The 21,198-nt window shown below is 39.4% G+C and overlaps 1 protein-coding gene across 7 annotated transcripts in view; it reads right to left on the reverse strand.

The window, feature by feature from the left end:
* GRIK1 (glutamate ionotropic receptor kainate type subunit 1) overlaps positions 1-21,198 on the reverse strand; it is a 374,134-nt gene that overhangs the window by 82,641 nt on the left and 270,295 nt on the right. For all 7 annotated transcript variants that reach the window (XM_058731842.1, XM_058731839.1, XM_058731840.1 and 4 more), the window contains exon 7: positions 15,240-15,383. In XM_058731842.1, the coding sequence (XP_058587825.1) occupies positions 15,240-15,383 (144 nt within the window). The remainder of the gene's footprint in view (positions 1-15,239; positions 15,384-21,198) is intronic.

Below are 21,198 nucleotides of genomic sequence, written 5' to 3' on the forward strand. Positions count from 1 at the left end.
TATTTTGGCTAATGTCTCTTTTAGTGTCTTCCATATTGCGAACACTGATGAAAGTTTACTTAGGAATAATGGTACAATATAAAGCATGTATATACCTCATATCCTTGGTTAGTGATGGATGATGCAATACCCAGAGGATAGAGGATGGCCAACATAATATAACTCCATCTTGTTACCTAACATGCAATCATTCTCAAACTGAAGTAGGAATCACCTAAGTTTCTGGAGGTTGAATGTGGGAAATAATTGCTGGTTTTGTTTGTTTTCAGCAATTTCTTCAGGTGATTTTGCTGCACACTTTGAGAATTTGCTGCACATTTTGAGAATATCTGGCCTACAGAATTCTTCCTAATCATTAGCACCCTATAAAAGTCCTTTATAGGAGTGCCTGGGTGGCTCAGTCGGTTAAGCGTCCGACTTCAGCTCAGGTCATGATCTCGCGGTCCATGAGTTCGAGCCCCGCGTCGGGCTCTGTGCTGACAGCTCAGAGCCTCGAGCCTGTTTCAGATTCTGTGTCTTCCTCTCTCTCTGACCCTCCCCCGTTCATGCTCTGTCTCTGTCTCAAAAATAAATAAACGTGAAAAAAAAAGAAAAAAAAAGTCCTTTATGAACTGGCCTCTGCTCATCACCAGCCATTTTGTCTCCTACCATAATTCATTCTCAGTCATCAACTAGTCTCCAAATAATGGAATGTCTTTCCCCACCATGCTGCTTCCCACACTCCAGCTCACTTTTTATTTTTTTATTATTTTTTTAACGTTTATTTATTTTTTTGAGACAGAGAGAGACAGAGCATGAACAGGGGAGGGTCAGAGAGAGGGAGACACAGAATCCAAAACAGGCTCCAGGCTCTGAGCGGTCAGCACAGAGCCCGACGCGGGGCTCGAACTCACGGAGTGCGAGATCATGACCTGAGCCGAAGTCGGCCGCTTAACCGACTGAGCCACCCAGGCGCCCCTCCAACTCACTTTTTAAAGTATAGACCGCCCCTCCTTTTCTCTCAGAAGGCTTTTAAAGCACCTCAGATGAAGAACACTATTGCCCTTGGGTCCCCCCTGTACCTTAAAGATACCGCTAGAATACAACTCAGCGCAGGGGAAGGCACCTATTTGCCTTCATGTCTATCTTCGTATTTGAATCCATTTTCTTTGAAGTCAGGGACTATGTCTCCCCTGCGTGATTCAGCACAGGTATATCTCGCCCAATAATGATTGCAGAACAACTGTTTTAGAGTAACCTTGGTAAATGGTATGTATGAGGACTTGTTAATTAAATGGTTCTAGTCTTGAAGAATTTTCAAATATAGGGGGTGTGGCTGACACCATTTTTTTCCTTGTCAAGAGAAATTCTGACTCGTCATCCAAACTCTCACCTGATGGCCTTGCTTTCTATCTTACTGAGAAAGCAGAAGCAACAAGTTCCCACCACCACATCCACCCAATTCATTACCAGCATGTCTGCCTGTGTTCTCCTGCTAGTAGGATGAACTATCCGTGCTCATGCCCAATGGATGCCCCAGACTCTCTGATCTACACAAGGACATTGCTTCTGTCATTTCCCTTTCTAATGCTATTGATTTGTCACTCTCTGATCATTCCAATCAGCATATGGATGTGCTACAAAATACCTCACTCTGGAAAATACTCTCTCCATCCCATACCAGATATACTGGACATTTTCACAAATGCTATTTTTTTTTTTTTTCATTCTTCCTCTTGTGTGAATTAGGAACTATTAGCCTCATTTAATGACATGAGGGTGTGAGGTACACAGAGCTGGTAAGGAACAAGGCAAGAATTCCTATCCATATTTTCTGATTCTGAAGAAACACTTGGCACAGAAGAGGACCAACTGCCTACTCCTTAATCTCAGTTTTCCCAACTGAAATAGGAGGGAATTGGGAAATTTGCCATATTTGCATTAAATTTTAACATGCCTCCTACGATGCCATTTCAGGAGTAAAAAGTCATTCTGCCAGATAGGTGAAGCTGTTAAAGACTGAACTTCAGAAAAGTTATGTGTTACTATATTTACAATCTAGAAGTTTCAATTCTTTAGTATCTTGTCAGTGAAGATGGGAGGAATTGGAATTAGGGTGGACATAGACACATTTTACATCACTGGCCAAAGTAAGTCAGATGCAATAATAACCCTGATCACTTCATTTGTCAGGGCAGAGAGAACTCTGGGCCACTGGCATCTGTGATTTTCAGGTTGTCATGGGGTAAGAAGCAGAGCTATACAACAGAGGACTCTGAGGAATCTTGTTGAATGTTTTGAACTCCACAAAGTTATTAGATATATTTATTAAATAAAAGCATATACATAAAGAAGTATAGTCCAGTGTTTTGGGGCATGTGATACCACTAGGTAGAGATTAAAGCTTTATCTAGCCATCTTAAAATTCTGGAATCTTAGAGATGCAGCTGAGTACAGAGATAGAAACATTCAGCTTAGCAGTGCAAGAGTGTAGCTTGTGTTCTATCTCATAACCTTGGGCCGGTTATCCAACCTTGCGAAGCCTTGGTTTTCTTATGTAAAATGGACGTAAGACCCCGAGGGGTGTTGTGAAGGTCAAGTGGAAAAGTAGTTGATCAACCTTCCTCCCACTTTTTAGAGCACTTTCTATAAGGACACAGACTCATGGAATTTTGAGGTCATCGAGACAGAGTTGATGTGACTTGCCCAGTCTCATAGCTCATAAGTAATAGGACCAAGATGACACTGGTCTTTTTCTTGAATTCAAGACTCAAGTGTAGATGGGTGTGTGTGCACACATACGTGTATTAAAAGCATATCACCTTAACACATTATGAGAAATAGTTAATGGAAAGTTGTTATATATATGTACTCATATGCGATATTATGCTTTCCTTCTTTATATGGATTGGTTTGCCCCCAAGTCATGGAAAGTAATTTACTTGCTGAGCCAAACATACAAATCTAACAAAGGAAAATAGTACTCCTGACTTTTGATTATCTGTGTTAAAAAAAAAAAATCTGAATTTATGTTTTATTGGCAGAACCTTCTAGCTTTAAACTATGGTTGCATTAGACTGATTGCTGAGTAATAGGTGTCAATACTCAGCAGGCCTGAACACAACTGGAAATTGTCACCTCTCCTTTTATTTGTATCTCAAATAGAATTATTAGTAGGGCAATGTTTGGCAATTCTTTCTGTAGTTTTGTTAATTGATTCATACACTCTGGTCATAATTTTATTGATTGATATCAGTATTTAGCACCATCAATTTTTTTATGCATTGATAAGCACACTCTTTCTAGTCTGGTAATCCTGAAGAATAATCAGATATGCTAAATGAATCACCAAGCACATTTCCAATATGAACCTTTGGCAAAGAGTCTCCCTTTTTGCCCTGAGCACCCAAAGATTGGGTTCCATTAGCAATGTAGTATGTAAAAAATAAATGCCATATATTGAAATGGCTATTGAGTCACATTACAGAAGTTTTACAACTAGAAGAGGGGTTGTTCCAAAACTTACTGCTCAAATTGAAAGGGGGAAAAATCAGAGTGATGGGAGGCAAATATTTTAAGAGGGAAAAACATGCTCTGTGTTCTTATAGGGGGATCCTTGTTAACTCTCTGGAATACCTCCTTATCAGGTCTTGTGTTATGGTAACAATGTTAACTATTATCTTAACTATTTATATTATATCAACTATGTATTTATTATGCATTTATACATAGTAATTGTATATTGTATTAATTATGTTAGCTACCTTCTTCAATTGATTGTTAATTCCTTGATGGCAGGAAACGTTTTACTTCTCTTTGAATTTACCACTTGTATTTGATAGGCATCCAAAATATTTGTGATTGAACGGTTGATGTAAGGATCAATTCCAAAAGTTGCACACTTTTAAGTATTGGGGGAAAGGTAGAGGGGAAGTGGCAAGACCTAGGAATTAGGATCTTCTTCCTACTGGCCATGATAGCTAGGAAAGTCTATAGGATTGTAATGAGGAGAAACGAATATCTGTGCCCCACCCCATCCTCCTGTCCCCTTCCCTCTTCTCCTCGGAAGATGTGGATAGACATACTGCACAAAGTGCCTATCAAAGAAGTGACATTTGACCTCCTTAAGGCTAGGGTACCTATGGTGATTGGATTGCAAGGCAGACAGATTTAGTTTATTTACACCCCCCAAATCAGAGCTTGCACCTCAATCCACTCTAAGAGATTTTTCTTCGAATTTTGAAGGCTTTTCAGATTTAGAAGTTCCTTATTGGCCTGTGAATGTGTAGGAAAGGAATTATTCCTTTAAGTATTTGATTCCTTAATTACGGTCGTTCATTCATTTAGCAAACTTTCATTTTGCTAACATTTTCTCATGGAATTACTAACAGTGAGATCAAGAGAAAAAGGTAAGTTGGTGGGAGGGGCATGGATAGTATTGAGACAAGAGAACAGAGAAAGCATTGTGTGGATTTCAAAAATTCATCTACATGTCTCCTGAATAGAAGAGTTAATGAGGACAATTCATTGCGGTGTTATTTCACTTGTTTTTAATTAAAGGAGGCTTACTCTGTATTTATTGTATAAAGGCAGCCCCGATGGGCTAACTGTACAATTACTATCTTACTCAGGTCCCCAGAATACGATACAATGACAAACTTCTGAAATTCATCCCCCATTTAAGCAATGTGAGCTTCACCTAGTCACCCACAATTGTAAGCCAGTTCTCAGAAAAGCTATTTAAAAACAAATCTGAAGTATACATAATGATGGTGAAGAAAATAAACATTAAGCAAAAGAAGAAATGATAAACATAACCTTTAGACCACATAACTTCCTTGGATGTCAGCTATTTCAGGAACTGAAATGATGCATTTATCATATTCTCATCTGTTCAATATATAATTATTTTAACTATTATGTGTGTTGTTTATAACCCATTATCTTGCAATAACAGCTTGCATGGATCATTGCATAATTTAAAAATATAATGGCTTTTCTTGCCAATATTTGATTTCCAACTCTAAATCTGCTGACTTTAACTATATCTGTTCCATGCACTTTGGGGAAATGAGTTTTTATTTCCTAAAGATTTATCTTAGAATATGCACCTGGAGTTTCTTTTTTCATAAACTGCTTTCCTTTGGCACTGGTTCATGTGGTGGCTCATTTTCTGACATAGAGTAAATTGGCTCTGTACTCGCAAATCAACTAAACGGGCAGGAACACAAATCTGAGACCCAGTGGGTGTAAAGTGGGTGGGAATAGGGCACTTGTTTAACTGTCTAGATAATGTGATCAAGAAAACCTGGAAATCAAGTCATTTGGTCTTGATTTACTCAAATTACCCTGGTCACATGAATTTTATCATTGTCTTTGTTGGGTAGATACTTATTATTATAGTTAACCAATATGTTCTGTGACTATCAAGATAAAAACATGGATCCCACATACGTTGATTTCATATTGTTCCCTAGTTAACCTGGTTGGGTGAGATACTAAGGAAACATTAAATATATATACGTATATATATATTGTATACCTTCCATTCTATTCGAACACCCCTTTCTTCGTATATATATATATATATTTAGTCACCAAGATTTATTGAGCACTTGAAATGTGGGTAGTCCAAACTGAGTGCTGTAAGTTTAAAATAGAGACTGGATTTAAAAGACTTAATAGTAATAATAATATAAATTAATAATTTTATATTGATTACATGTTGAAGTGATAATATTTTGGATATACCACATTAAATTAAATATCTTATTAAAGCTAATTTCAGCTGTTTGCTTTTAATTTTTTAATTAGCTACTAGAAAATCTAACATCTATGTGACTCACCTTATATTTCTACTGGACAGTGCTGCTTTAGAGTAAATTGTGCATTTGTTCATAAAAGACTATTAGGTGTTCATCATAGCATTGTTTCTATATGCCAAGAATAAAAGAAAAGAGAGGTATTCAAAATATCCATTCATAAAGGAATGGATAAGTGCACTAAAGTACAGGTGACCCTTGAACAATGCATGTAACTTTTGACTCCCCCAAAACTTAACTATTAATAGCCTAGTGTTGACCTGAAGCCTTACCAGTAACATAAACAGAGTAACACAGATTTTGTATGTTATATGTTTAGGTAGTATATTTTTATATAAAGGAAGCAAAAGAAGGGAAAATGTTTTTAAGAAAATCATAAGGAGGAGAAAATATATTCATAGTACTGTATTCATATTTTAAAAAATCCATATATAAATGGACCCTCACAGATCAAATCCATGCTGTTCAAAAGTCAACTGTACATTCAGTAAATGATCTGTTCCTCTACTTGGATTCTTTAGTCTCTTAATATTTGCACGTCGTATTACCTCTTTTCTTTCAAGGCTTTATTCAAGTTTCACATGAAATCTGAGATGCTTTCTAACTACCCTATGTAATATAGCAATACCCATTTTTTTTTCCTTCAAAGACCCCTGCACACTGTACCCACTACTGAATCTCGCTTTTCTGATACTCCTTGTCATTTTAAGTACTATATTTCCTTTTATATATGTCTGATTTCCCCACTATTGCATTCTTGGTGCTAGAATAATGTCTGCCACATGCTAGGTATTCAGTAGATATTTGTTGAATGAATGAATGATAGAATAGTAGATTTCAATGAAAAGGAATAAACTGGAAAAGTAATAAATATGAATCAAATTAGATATATTTCAACACAACATTGATTAGAAAAGGAAATTGCTGAATGAGATATATAGACACACACCCACGAAACACATACACACACACACACACCACCACACATATGACATTCACTTAAGTAAGTTAAACACATCCATATGCATGTGAGCACATACACATGTACACATACATACAAACTGTGGTATAGAAAGCAAATTCTTCAGTCCCTGTGATGCAGAACGAGGACATCAGAGGCCGAATGGGAGAAGCCAGGTAATTGACATGAGTCTCTGAAAGCTATCTTACAAATACCAACGTTATTTAGAATCACATAAACTAAGGAGAATTTGGCAAAAACCTTCCATTCTATTCGAACACCCCTTTCTTCATTTCCAACAGGTGATTATTCATCTGGACACTGCCAATTTCAAAGATAGGTATCTTAGCACCTTAGTTCTATATAAGTATATATAATTGATAAAAACTGTAAACTATGAACATCTGGGAACTGATCTCATTTCTCTGTCTAGAGTTGTACAGGGATTGAGGGACAGACCTGAAAAATCCACTCTTTCTTTATCTCTAAATGTCTTAAATGTGAAGGGGTATTGGGGTAAATGGTTTTTATTTACACAGTGCGAAACTAGGTGATGGTGCTGAAGAATAGGTTGGATTGCAGGAGCTTTTCAATAGGTGTAGAATGACAACTATATATGCAACCTTTTCCAAAGTCTAGAGATTTGAGTGAGTTGACTGCCAGATCCGATGTCATCTAATTAATCCAAGGGACAGCTTTTCCTGGCAATCAAAGTCAAATGGCATGCAATATTGGGGAGTGTTACTCAGTGGAAACACAGCAGGATTAAACATGTCAGAGCTTTGCTTCTCGAGGGGCTTTGATTTTTTTTAATTCTGTAATTTTTCACCTGGATCCCATGTAAAAAAACAAACACTCAATACTGACCTATTAAGTAGAAGTCTGAATAAATATCAAGACAAATATAGGTGACTCAGTGGAGAATTTTATCTTCTACTGTTGGATTTTTAAGAGCTTAAATTTAATTATCTCATTTATATATTTAAATTAATAATCTTCATTTAGTCAAAATAGAACAAATAAATTACAACTTCATAGCAAAACAGGGGCAGAAAGCTGCCCATATTTTCAGTGATAGCCCATTTAGGTTGGCATTTGGAAATAATTTTCACTCCTGTATAGTAAATTTATTTTGGACCAGATCAATTGGGGGCTATTTATATAGTTTAAAATTAAGTGTTAGCTCAGCAAAATTTATTAAGAGTTTGGTGGATTTTAACTTCCTGAGTTCAATTCAATAAGCATCTTTTAAATGCCTGCCATGTGCAGGCACAGTGCTCTGAGGACACAAAGATAAATTGACTTTGCCCTCGTCCAAGGGAAAGATCTTACAGTGTCTGAATGAAGCACGTTAAGCGCTCACGTAGAGATGTAAAGCAGCTATGGAGTCGAGTTGAGGACCATCCCTAAATAGAGGTTCAGGAGAGGCTCACTGGAGAAAATGGGTTCTCAATAAGAGTTAGTCCAAATAAACAATGGGAGGCAGTGCTTTCTAGGCTGAAAGGCATATGACAAAAGGGGTGTTATAAGGCAGGTTTTTGTCAGGAAAAGAGAGGTTCATCTGTCTCACTGTGTAAGAAAAGCATGGTAAATGCAGGAAACTAGAATCAAGTTTATGTTTCTAGAGGGCAGAATACCTACTACACATTATGTCACTCTATACATGACAACACTTATAAAAGCGTTGAGTATCAAGAAATGAGGCTCAGTGAGAGGTCATTTTAATAAACCAGGTGAAAGATGATGAGGGCAGAGGGCAAGGAAGGTTGCTAAACATTTAGGATAGAAAGTTAACAGGACTTAATTAGATAAGTGTGCTGAGGTGGATGGAGAAGTTTAGACAACCTGCAGAGTTCTGGTTTGAGTGACAAGCTCTATTTTACTATAATGTTTCAGCCCAGTTACCAATGTGATAGCTATCAGGATGCCAGAGTATGTAGATAAGCACTATCAAGTTCCCTATGCATATATACAAAGGAAATGTCCCTCAGAGATTGTCCTAGAAGTTTTGGACCTGACCATGAGGTCAAGGATTTATAAAAGGGGTCACATGCATGAAAGAGGCAGTTGCTGGAGAGATTTATCCAGAAAGAGCTGCTGTTTCTCTGTGAGTTGTGCTCTTCTGCCTTCAGGATGCCATTTTTGGATCCTGGTAAGTAGGATTTCAAGGGGCCATTCAGGGAAATCGGAAACAAGTTGGCTGCAATTGGAGAAGCAGAAGACCAATGGCTGACTCAAACATGAGGAAGTCAAGGTAGACTATGGACAGTGGTGTGGCTCCTAGGTGACAAAAGAGGACTACAGAATATCTGACGAATTGAGGTGGTCAGGAAATACTGCATCATGATCAGGGGTACTCCCAGGATACCCAAGGAAGGGTGATTGGGTGTTTCCTGGGTGCTAGACTTGAATCTAGAGTGCCTTGGTGGGAGTATAGTCAATAAGACTGTTGAGAGGGGTGAAGAGGTTTCAAGAGAAAAAAGCAAGAGGTGTACCACTGTGTATTACAGGGCTGAAGAAGCATGATATGCTTCCATCTGAAAAAGACCCATTATTTGGGTCAAAGAAACATCAGGAGAGACTGCCCACCTGGAAATCATAAACAGTCGAAGAAAATTCTTCAAGGAAAAGAGTTAGGCTTAAAAATTCCCCAGGCGCACCTGGGGACATGAGCTTAGACTATTGGCTGGATCCAGAGAGTACAGAACAGTCCTGTCAAGCAAAAGTGTTCTCACTCTTTTTGAGCCTGGTAGGATGTGCAACAGCTAAGGGTATGGCAAGGAAGTAAGTGAGGAAAGGAGAAAGAGGAGAAACCAACCACACGTCTCCTCTCCCCTAGTCTCCCAGAAGACTTGAGCTCAAAGGGAGGAGAAATTTGATGTTAAATCACATTGGACTTCTGAGTAATATTAGAATAGAAATTCGAATTTGAGTTCCTAAGTTGAAGATCGACTTAAAGGGACCCTCGGATTGTCACTGCCTTAAGAAAATACAAAAATCACGGAACATCCTATTTTCACTGAATAATTTTAAGTGGATGATAGGAGCAACACTAAATTGGTTTTGCTGTCCCACTAGTTGTGTTTGTTTGACATCCCAGTTAACATTGTCATTTATTGACATTGGGCTTTTGTAGCAATAATAGCTTTAATAGATAACATGACAGATTCTATTTGGGAATTTGTTGATGTGGGGGTGTCAGTAGGATATGCAGATGGATGTTTTCCAATAGAGAAGTAGCTACATGAATTTAGACGGAAGGGAGAAGTCAGGGTTGTACGCAAGAAATACTTAGATATCTCCCTTGTGCAATTTTTTCCCCCTTTTAGCTCTCTATGAGTGTGGACCACTTCCAAACCAAGATATCTATAATCCTTCAATAATCTTTGTGGGTTTATCTGCTTTAATCAAACTTACACAAGGCTACCGAGATAAACTGTTTGAAATATCACATCTTTGTGCCTCAAGAACAGTGACTTCTCATCAATTATCAGTCAGATTGGGTTTTCTTAGCTCAGCAGGCAATTTTAATGGATCGTCTCTCCATATTTACTTAACCTCATTTCTCACCACTTTTACATGGGACTGCTCCTTCTGACCCCAACAGAAGGTCAACTCTTTATGCTTCATTTATACTTTTGCTGTTCACCATGTTGGAACCCACTTTCAACCAAATTCTATTTTCAGTACCCAATTCAGGTACTCTCAACATGGGTTTCAGGCCAACTAGGGTAGTTGTAAGCCCTCTGAGACTGCAGATGAATATTTGTGCCTTTTGTGGGAACAATGCAGCCATGGTTTAAGTCAGTTTTCATATAGGGTCTGTAACCCAGAAAATAGTTAAGTACCACTGACATAACCTAAAATATATAATTCACTTCACTGTGCCCATATTTCAATGCCCCTCCCAGCACCTGCAATTACAGACCCTCTTCTTCCAAGATGCCTCAGTGTGCTTGCTTCTGCTACACCTGCTCTCACTGATTGCCCCACGGCCAGCTGGAACTTACTCTGGGTCCAGAGTAACTCCTGACCACAGACAGGAAGTCCTTTGGCTTCCTCAGCCCCCACATTCAGCTACCATTTTTTTTTTTTTTTTAAATTTTTTTTTTTCAACGTTTATTTTATTTTTTGGGACAGAGAGAGACAGAGCATGAACGGGGGAGGGACAGAGAGAGAGGGAGACACAGAATCGGAAACAGGCTCCAGGCTCTGAGCCATCAGCCCAGAGCCTGACGCGGGGCTCGAACTCACAGACCGTGAGATCGTGACCTGGCTGAAGTCGGGCGCTTAACCGACTGCGCCACCCAGGCGCCCCTCAGCTACCATTTCAATGACTGACCTGAGATGTGGTTTGCTAGGGTTTTTTGGTAGCTCAACCTGGTTGATGATTACCTAATGTTTTGGGTCCCTCTTGAACAATCGTATACATGCTCTATCATCGAAAGTTTCCCTCATTCCCTGGCATCATTGCAGTTGGCTCCCTGTGCCATGTCTCTTTCCATGGGACTCCTGATTTTCCACTGCTAGGTCCTGTCCTCCGTTTTGCAAATGCTGCTACTTCATCTTGGACTCCAATAATAATAATGTTGACACCAATAAGAACAATACTGATTACATGTAAGCATGTTACATTACATGTAAGCATTACAACGTGTAAGCATTACAACGTGTAAGCATTCAGTGCTTACATAAGCCAGGCAAAATATTTAATGTTTTATGTGCAATGCCTCATTTCTTCCTGACAACTGCCTTACCTGATAGACATTTTTAAGGGAACCTTCCATTTATGGTAGCTACCCTTTATTGAGCAACCATTACATGCCACACATTTTGCTAGGCTGTACATATATGTAATCCCCACAAACACATAGAATTTTTATCTGCATTTTATAGAAGAGGAACCGAGAATAAAGAGTCTCAATGACTAAGTTCACATAGACAGAAAATTGCAACTAAATCTCAGGGTCTGTGTCCCCAGTGCCAGAGTTAAATAGGCTGGCCTATTCCTCAGACCCCTGCCTCACTTCTTCACCAGAACCTATGGTCCTGGTAGACAAGTCTAGATGACCCTGTTTTTTGCCTCAATGAATTGTTTCTGGATATGATATTCATATCCCGTGTCTGTCCTAACAGTACCTGCTTATAGGTCTTGTGCATTCAGTTCCTTTGCCTGTTCATTCATTCATTTATTAGCTCACTCACTTGTCTGGCATCTACTTATTGGGTGTTCATTCTATGCCCCATCTTATGCAAGAACTAGGGAAACAAGACTGGAAAAGCACAGCTTGGAGATAGACATGTAAATAAATGTGATGATCTAACGACTGTGATGGAGCCAAAGAGCCAAAATTTATGAGTCAAGGTCAGCATAGAGAAGCTAGTGCTTGAGTTGAGACATAAAGGGTGGCCCAGAGGAGACCTTTCAATCAGAGGCAAGGGAATTTGGTGGGAGCATATTGCCAAGTTCAGGGAGCCCCAGTAGGTTCAGCAGGTGCTGGGATTGGGGCAGGAGAAGAGAGGGATGGCATAGGAGATCAGAAACCAGAGCACTGGAGACCCTGAAGATTCTGCCGATGAGTGTAGGTTTTATGCCAGACACATGAAAGCTTCAAAGGAGGTCTGTCATTTCTCCACTGTGTCGAATTTGTATGGTAAATAGTAAAATCCACATCTTCCAGTTTGGGGGGAGACAGTTCCCTGTAGTGCCAAGTTAGTTTTACTTGTATGATGGAGTCTCAGTACCTCTTGCTGGATGGGGATTTATAATCTCCTAATATATTTGCTTAGCAAATGCCTAGAGAGGTGACACTGTGACACACTCTACCAGGTTTAAAATGTCCTTTAATTCTTCCTCTCTCTAGTCGGCCTGAAACACCGGAGGGTGGTTAGCCTGAATAACTTGTCTGCAAGGCTTACTGATTCTAAATGATGTGTGAAGTTATCAGGGATTAGTGCACACACAACCACCTCTCTGCTTGGAAAGTTTACCTCCTGTGACAAATTTCATCTTCACCCCATAAATTCAACCTGCTGACTTGCTCCTTTACATGGTTTCTGATTATAGTTTGGAAATCCTTTAAAAAGTGATAGTTACTAAACGAAAGGACCCAGGGAAGTTTTAGGACCACGTGCTTTACTAAAACCCGATGCCTGCAAAATTTCGTTGAATTAGGCACTCTTTGAAAGAAACACCTGCATTCTATCACGTTTGCATGTTTTGGGCTGTCTCAGAATTCCTTCCCTGCAATCTTTCAACAGGCTGTGACACGGCTCCTGATCGCTCCCTATCCCATCTCTGCAGGTACCTGTGTCCTGCCAAGGGCGGCATATGGCGTTGTGACTCAGGAGACAAAAAAGATAAGCACAATGGTGACAAAAGTTTTCAACCCATGATGCGCCTCTCCCTTCAACCCCCAACTGTGGAGCCTGAGAATGGGGAATTTGCTCTTTGGAGTAAAAGATCATAAAATGCTTTCTTGCTTTCATTGTGGTCCCCCATCTTGGAGTTCATTATTTCTTTAAACATGCCTAACTGTAGCTTGGAAGTTTTACTTTCTTTAACAAGCAAAAAGATGCTTGGGGTGCTCTGAGTGTTTGATCCTGAGCTTTCATGAGGCCTCATGCCTTTCCTTGCACTGGTACGAGATGAAAGGAAACCAGCTGTTTTCTTGTTAAAGATCAAGGTGATCAGGATAGTGATTCAAGACCTAGCGATGATTGCTGCAGGGAGAGCAGAGGCTGGGTGATGTTATTCCGTTAGGCACAGTATGTCAGATTTCTGTGGCTGTCAGAAAGAGTATTTCATTTCATGCCTATTTGTGATTTCTTTGTTGTTGTTGTTGTTGTTGTTGCTGGGTTTCAATTCCTGGCATCATACTCAGTAAACTGAATGAGGCTATTATTAGTAGTCTATCCGAATGGTAAGAGAAGAGCTAATATCTCAGATTCTTACTATGTTTCTGTGCTGTTCTTAACAACCTCACTTTTTATCCTCACAATAATGCTATGAGATAGAAGGTGTCATTCCCATTTTACAGAAGAGAATATTGAGACACAAGAGTTTAAGTAACTCTTAACTTCAGGTAGTTAATGAAGTTAAGTAACTCAACTTCATTGTGTGGGTTATACTGCTCACAAATGTTAGTAGAGCTGGGATTTAAACCCAAGCAACCACACCAGGATTAGGGTGAGGTAAGAGAGGTTCCCTAGGGCACAAAATTTAAGGCAGCACTCCCTTGAAGTCTCGTGTAGGTGCGGGGCTCAAACCTGAGAGTGAGTGCCTCCTTGAATCACATTCCTAGGGAACTTCTTTTCTGCTTGCCATACCCTAGACTCAGCCTTGCTTTGGAGGCTGAGTAGTGTTAAACTTCATGGCATACTGCCTCTCTGGTTCTCATCCTTCTGGATCAGAGTCATCTGTTAACAGGGAAGTAGATTGAACAGCCCAGGAGAGGGTTTGTAGAGACAAGCAGGGATGGAGCCCAAAGTAGAATTTCTCCCTTGCTCTTGGCTGGGCATTCTTCTCTTGTACTATGTGCCCTCCCATTCTTTTCTTTTCTGACTGTGTCTCACCTCAACCATCTCCAATACAGAGGGCAATAAAGATGCTCTTCACTTGAGAGGTAAATGTCTGCATCCCATAGAGAAAACATCAGAGCAGCATCACAGAGGAGGGTGTGTACTCAGACCTTATTTCATCTTGTCAAGTCCAGACACACCCTGAGGTATATGTTGATGTCAAAGCTAATCCAAGGACACATATCTATGAGAGAAATCTCAGAATCTTAGAACAGGGTCTGCCGAGGAGAAGTCAAATTGCACTGGAGAAAAGGAAAGTGTAGGGGGATTAGTCCAGGATCTCAGGGCAATCATGAAGAACTCAGAGAAGTCCTTGAAAATCTTTTAGTGCACTTGGTCAGTTTTGAATAGGACTGGACTTTTCTGGTGTGCTGACAAATGGCAAAATAATTGCTATTTCATTAGGACAAACAGATCCCTCTGTTCAGTCATGCACAACTTGATATTTAGGAAACCACTGGAATTAGGGGATGAATTATGAATTTAGGAAACCACTGGAATTATGGGATACCAGGTGGGAACTATCCCTGGTATCTCTCAGTGATGGGCAAACCCATTCTTTGACTCAATGTGGCCTGGAATAAGCACCTATGAGCTCCTAATCACATATGTGGAGGAGAGCCAGCAGCAAATGAGATGAGCATAGTGGAGATGAAGGAGAGTGAGTATTACGGTCTGGTAGCTTCTTTGAACTTCTCAACATCATGCTAGAAAAGTTCTGGTAGTCTTTATAGATAAACATTTGCCAGTGAAATCCCAGCAGATTGGATGATGATGGTTTCTCCTCCTTTATAGATATCATACCACCAAAGCCATGTGGGAAGACCACCCTAAATCAACAAGTCAAACAGCACTCTGTGTAGGGAAGAACTGGGCTGTGAACGAGTAGCACTTGCCTCTTTAATTAGGTTCATAAATCTGGGTCCAAGGCGCCATGGCTTGTGTCGATGACACTGTAAGGAGCTGACGGTCAGCTGGGAAGCCCGGTGGGAGGCAATGGCCACCATGTACACGGCATCATACATCAGAGCCGCTTCAGTCTGTGAAGGAAAACACACATCACATCTTCAGTTCCACCTTTGTTTACCTTCCTTTACCTGCAAAATCATTCTGCCTGCTTCCTTTATCTCCTATTTGTCTGATCTCAACAACCATTCATTCTCCAGCTGAATAGTCTTCACTCTCCAGTAGCTATTTTTCTCTAACATAATATCTCCTACTCCACAGTAAACTGGAGTCATAGCTCTGCTTTGAGTTCTTAAAGAAAATAAAACAAAAGTACAAAAAATAAAAAGCCCACCTCACCGATGTCAGCCACATAAGTCTTGATTCGGGGAACAAATATTTGGAGCATCTTCCGTGTTAAGCATGGTGTTAAGATCAACTACATTGAGTTAGAAGTTACTAAGCCTCAACATTTTAATATGAGATTTTGTTTTTTAGGACTTATACCCATTTATATGTTTATTTGCTTGTTTCTATTTGGTAGAAAGAAACAGATTCAAGCAAAACTAATAGGTAATTTCCAAATAGAGATACTTGTGTTCTTTGCTTCTATTTACTAGAGCCAAGAAGGTCTGAGATATGGAATCAAATCAAACAGCAGGTTGTAAGAGACCTTCTGAAAAACAGACCTGTGTAACTAGCTCAGAATACACCTTCTTTTATCAGCATTTGCTTTTTTTGATAGAAAGTGTCAGTCGTTATTGCTTTTGGGGGTTGGGCATCTCATTCTTCCCTTCCTCATGATATTTCTCTCACTTGCAAAATTTCACACAAAACTGGTAGAATTTTTACAAAAATATTGTCATGTTTTCTTAAGGATAAAATCATATAATACCTTCACATTTTAGTTGAGCGTTTTCATCACAAATTTATTTGAAATTCTCAACGAGCTCCCCAAATCAACAGAACAGATAGATGAAACTACTGATGTAGGAAAACTGACCTTTAGACAGGATATTGACTTGTGTAGAAACATACATATAGCCAACAATTGGTAGAGTTAAACCTAGAATTCAGGTCATAGATCAAAGATTGTCATGTTGTTTTTTTTTTTCAGAAATCTGTTGATTCAACATTTATTATGCACTTACTGAGCATGTCTTAATGGAGGTGGAAAGAGAGGGTAAGGGTTACTAACATCTTGCACTTTATCCATCTATGAGGCCAGAGAGTATCCCCGCTTTAAATCTGTTTCCTGTGCAATCGCTATCATGGCATTTTCCATATGTATTTATAGTGACATCTGTTTCTCAATAAGAATGTGGGTTTTGCGAATGCAGAAATGGTTCAACTTCATTCTCTCTCTCTCTCTCACCTCCCTATATATACATATATAAATTTAATTTAATATTTATATATAATATATATTTAATGCTTATTTATGTTGAGAGAGAGTGTGTGTGCACGTGTGCACACAGGTTGGGGGGGGGCAGAGAGAGAGAGAGAGAGAGAGAGAGAGAGAGAATCCCAAGCAGGCTCCTCACTGTTATCACAGAGCCCAATGTCAGGCTTCATCTCACGAACTGTTAGATCACGACCTGAGCCAAAATCACGAGTCTGATGCTTAACCTACTGAGCCACCCAGCACTCCTCGACTTTATTCTGTAGTGGCTAGCAGAGTTCCTGGCATATAAAAGATCCTTAATAAATGTTTGCAGAAGGAAGTCATGATATCTCTTGCCTTAAAATGGGCTACATTTTTGTGAGACCTGTATAACGCCAAGGTTTTAAGACGTCCTTCTAAGATAAATTGTTTCATCAAGCATCCATGTTCTTCACCATTCTCCTTTATCAATTTGGTGGAATTGAAGGAGAGTAATCTATTGGTAGAATGAGACCTTTTGAAACTCAGTAACAATAGCTGCCTCTTGTCAAGTTCTTATTATAAGTCAGGTGCTACCCTGACATGAAATCCTCACCATAACTGTTATTCTTTTGCGGTTAAAGAAGTGACCAGGTTAAATAGCATCCCCAACCTAGTGGAGGGAAAACCAAGATTCAGAACAAGGAGGTTGGTGCTCGGGTTTGTCTTCACAACCACGAAACCGAACTAACTGCTTCTAAAGCAAGTTTTTGTCTGATGATTTAATAAGTACAATAATAGCTCAATTATGGTGAATATTCACTGACAACTTACTACACACCAGGCACTATAAGCATTTTCCACATGCCGTGTCCTTAAATTGTTGAAATGATACCTTTGAAATAGGCAAAGTCCCCATTATACAGACAGGGAAATGGAAACTTGGAGAAGTAACTTTAGGAAATAACTTTGATAACTCCCTAACTTATTAGGCAAGCGAGAATTTCACCTCAAGATGTAAACTTAGATTTCAGAGCTCATGCTCTGAAAAACCGCTTAACTGCTATGCTATGAGGACCTGGACCTTTTTAGCAGTGGGATATGCTTTTCATAAATTTGTATGTGTAATCACTAGTTGACAAATGGAATGATTTGGTACAGAAGTGTGAGGAGTAACGTTCCAATGATCTAATGTTTTCACAAGCTGGGCTTAGAAAGGATTCTGACTTTCTTTGTCAAGGCTGCCTCTGCACTGGGCTGGGATATAACATGGTTCACAACCATGGGCCTGATCTGTGCTTTTCAAATTCGAAGAAGAAAACCATTTATTCTAAAACCATGCTTCCTCTTGAAGTGCAGTGTTTTCTCAGATGGAAGAGACATGTCCTCTACCTATTTTATAGCACTAATAAACTATCCCTGAATTTCCTTTCCTCTTTAGTTCTGTGCTGGAGGCCAGTGACAGAGCAGCAACCCTCAAGTCATTTTAAGTAAATTAAAAAAAAAAAATTGGCCCGTGTTTCAGAGTTTGTTTTTCCAAATGCGTTTCTGTGCACATTTTATTCATATCGGAAGCCTGAACGAAACCCCATCACTCAGTGCCCCTAAGAAAATCTTTTAACCGCAACATGGATCACGAAACAAGCATATGAAAAGCAGTCTCACACAATGTTTTAGTTATCACAACAGCATGCAATGGGTTAACTTAACAGCATGGGTTAACTCAGCAGGTCTGGGGTGCTCACACTCTACATATTCAAAGAAAAGACTGACCTTTGGTTACTGGGAAAAAACACCCCAAACCTTGGCTGATCATAGTGGTTTTGTCTCTTTGGGGTCTTGGGCATTGCTAAACAGTGTCAGCCAACAGTGTGATTTATGACGAATGCCTATTTTTGTTCATCTGGGGCCCCGGGCCGCGCTATTTCAGTTTGCCCTCAGGAACTGCTGAGTAACTAAGACTAAGACTAAGTAACTAAGGTCAGATATGGGGCTGCTCTGTGCCTATGTGACTGACTCCCGATAAAAAACCCTCACACCGAGGCTTGGGTGAGCTTCCCAGCTTAGTAACACTTCACACATGTCCCACATCATTGCTGTAGAGAATGAAATACTGTCACCACAACTTTTCTGGGAGGGGAACACTAGTAGTTTCTGCATAGTTTCTCCTGGACTGTGTGCCCTTTGTAACTTTTTCCTCTGATGGTTTTAATCTATATCCTTTTGCTGCAATAAACTGAAACTACGGGTCTAACAGGTCTGCTGATTTCTGTGAGTCCTTCTACCAAATCGTCAAACCTGAATATGGTCCTGGGGACCCCAACACAATCCAGTGAGATGCTACCCCTTAGGAATGAGGATTAGTGACAGGATGTGGCTTTACAGAGTCCTTACATTTTGCTCTCTTCCTGTTATATAACACTGTTGGGAAAAGCTGGACAAGATCGGGGTGCTGAAGGAAGACTTAGTCCTTGTGGAGCGAACGGGCAAAAAGTATGGATTTCCCATCTTCTCTGCAAATTTAGAAATATTCACTAACCTGGTATGGTTAATGAATATCAAATATCTTCTAAAAGAGAAGTTCTCCCAAATAACACCCTTTCCCTTCATTTCCTGAATTTACTCTCTTACTTGGGTCCTCTATTAAAATATCTCACCCACAGCATACAGCTAGCAGAATTTGTCTCTTAGTACGAATTAGCTAGTTTCCCTTGTGGGGGTGGATGCTGTTGAGGAGCCAAAGTAGCGGGAGAGGCAGTGAACATCCTGAGTTGGGAATGATGCTGCAAAGAGCGAGCCGCAAGCAAACCAGGGTTTGGAAATGGGCTGTAGAGGTAGTAAAGATATAATCACGTACTCACAATCTAGAAATTTGGTAATTAAGGCAGCAACTCCAGCAGGTCCAGTGAGACTCGGCACAGAGGTTGACATATTGTAACGTGAAGAAGCATTTTTAGCTTTTGAGAGAGACAGGGAGGAGTTGGAAAAAGAGGACCATATGTGGAGTTGGAAAACATACCCAGGTGATTCCACTGATCGCAGAAGGTCACACAGGTACCAGGGAAGGAGCCATCCTGGGCTCCATGGGCAAGCCAAGAAATTTGTCTCTTGTAAACAAAAAGGATTCTGCCTCTGCATTTCAGAATGCCTTTTGTTCTTTGATTGAGTACACACTGGCTTCACAGCAGGTACCATCAAGTAAATTCAATTCTATGTCCTGGAGGCTTTGTAGACATTATCTAATTTAATCTATAGAGCACTGCACAGTATTATTTTACAGATTTACAGATGAGCTAGCAGGCTCCTAGAGGCTAAATAACCTAGTCAGGTCATTCAGTTATTTAGAGGACATAGCCAGTACTTAACGTAGGCTTTGCTTATCTGGAAAGGTCTTGCTTTCCCACTGAATCCCACAGCCCATTGTCTTTCATCACTGGAGTGAGTGAACATTTAGGTGGACACTCAAAAGTGCCTCCCTTTTGCGTCATGCTAGGAAATACTCACATGTGACATAAAACTACTGACCTAACTTGATATTGTGAATGCATTTAAAGGACCGGGAAGGCCAATGATAGACTGCATTGTGTTTCTATGATCCCTATGTAGTGTTGAATCATATATAGTTTTGGTTCACAGTCAGAGAGGAATCTATCCTAAAATGAACCACTCCATTATCCCAGTCTATCTAAAAGCCAATAGATCAAATCAGCCCAAATGTTAAGGGAAATTTAAATGTAGTGAAAAGAAATAAAGTAGATTTTATAAAATCACTCCAACCTCTATTGAGTTAATTAACACTTCAGTTGATAAAACACCTTCTTTTTTTAATCTCAAGATGTTTTAAATAACGAGTTTCACTATTTTTGAACTCTACTGACTCAGTAACAGTTTTCTTCACTTAATTTTAACCATATTTTTAAAGTCAACATTTGTTCCCTTTAATTACATCTATGGCTCTTAAGTCTGGAGTCAATATTTTTCATCTTGGACATGTTTTTCATGTTTGGATGTGTTTTGATATATATCATAATATTATTTGATGATATTTTAGTGTATGATGTTCTAAGAAATTTTTAATAGTTAAACATATTAAAGGGGCACCTGGGTGGCTCAGTTGGTTAAGTCTCTGACTTTTGATTTTAGTTCAGTTAATGGTTTCACAGTTTGTGAGTTTGAGCCCCGTGTCAGACTCTGTTGTGACAGCACAGAGTCTGCTTGAGATTCTCTCTCCCTCCACTTTCCCTGCCCCTTCCCCACTCTTGCTCTCTCAAAAGAAATAAATTTCAAAAAAACATTAAAGAGGACATTAGACAAATAGGTGGGAAGTAAAAACACATGGGTATTTTTAAACATATTTAAAATTTTTCTACATTATATATTTATAAGACATCTGTATATGTATGTAGTGCACACAAAAATATAACTATATAGGGCAACAGGGAAATTCACATCGGAGAGTGGTGGTATAATGCATACAATTTCAGAGAATGCAATTCTAATAGAGTAATGGCGTAACTTAAATATTAACAGTGGTTAGTCTAGGTTAG

Source organism: Neofelis nebulosa, chromosome 5 (genome assembly GCF_028018385.1).
Source record: "Neofelis nebulosa isolate mNeoNeb1 chromosome 5, mNeoNeb1.pri, whole genome shotgun sequence".
Taxonomy (NCBI): domain Eukaryota; kingdom Metazoa; phylum Chordata; class Mammalia; order Carnivora; family Felidae; genus Neofelis; species Neofelis nebulosa.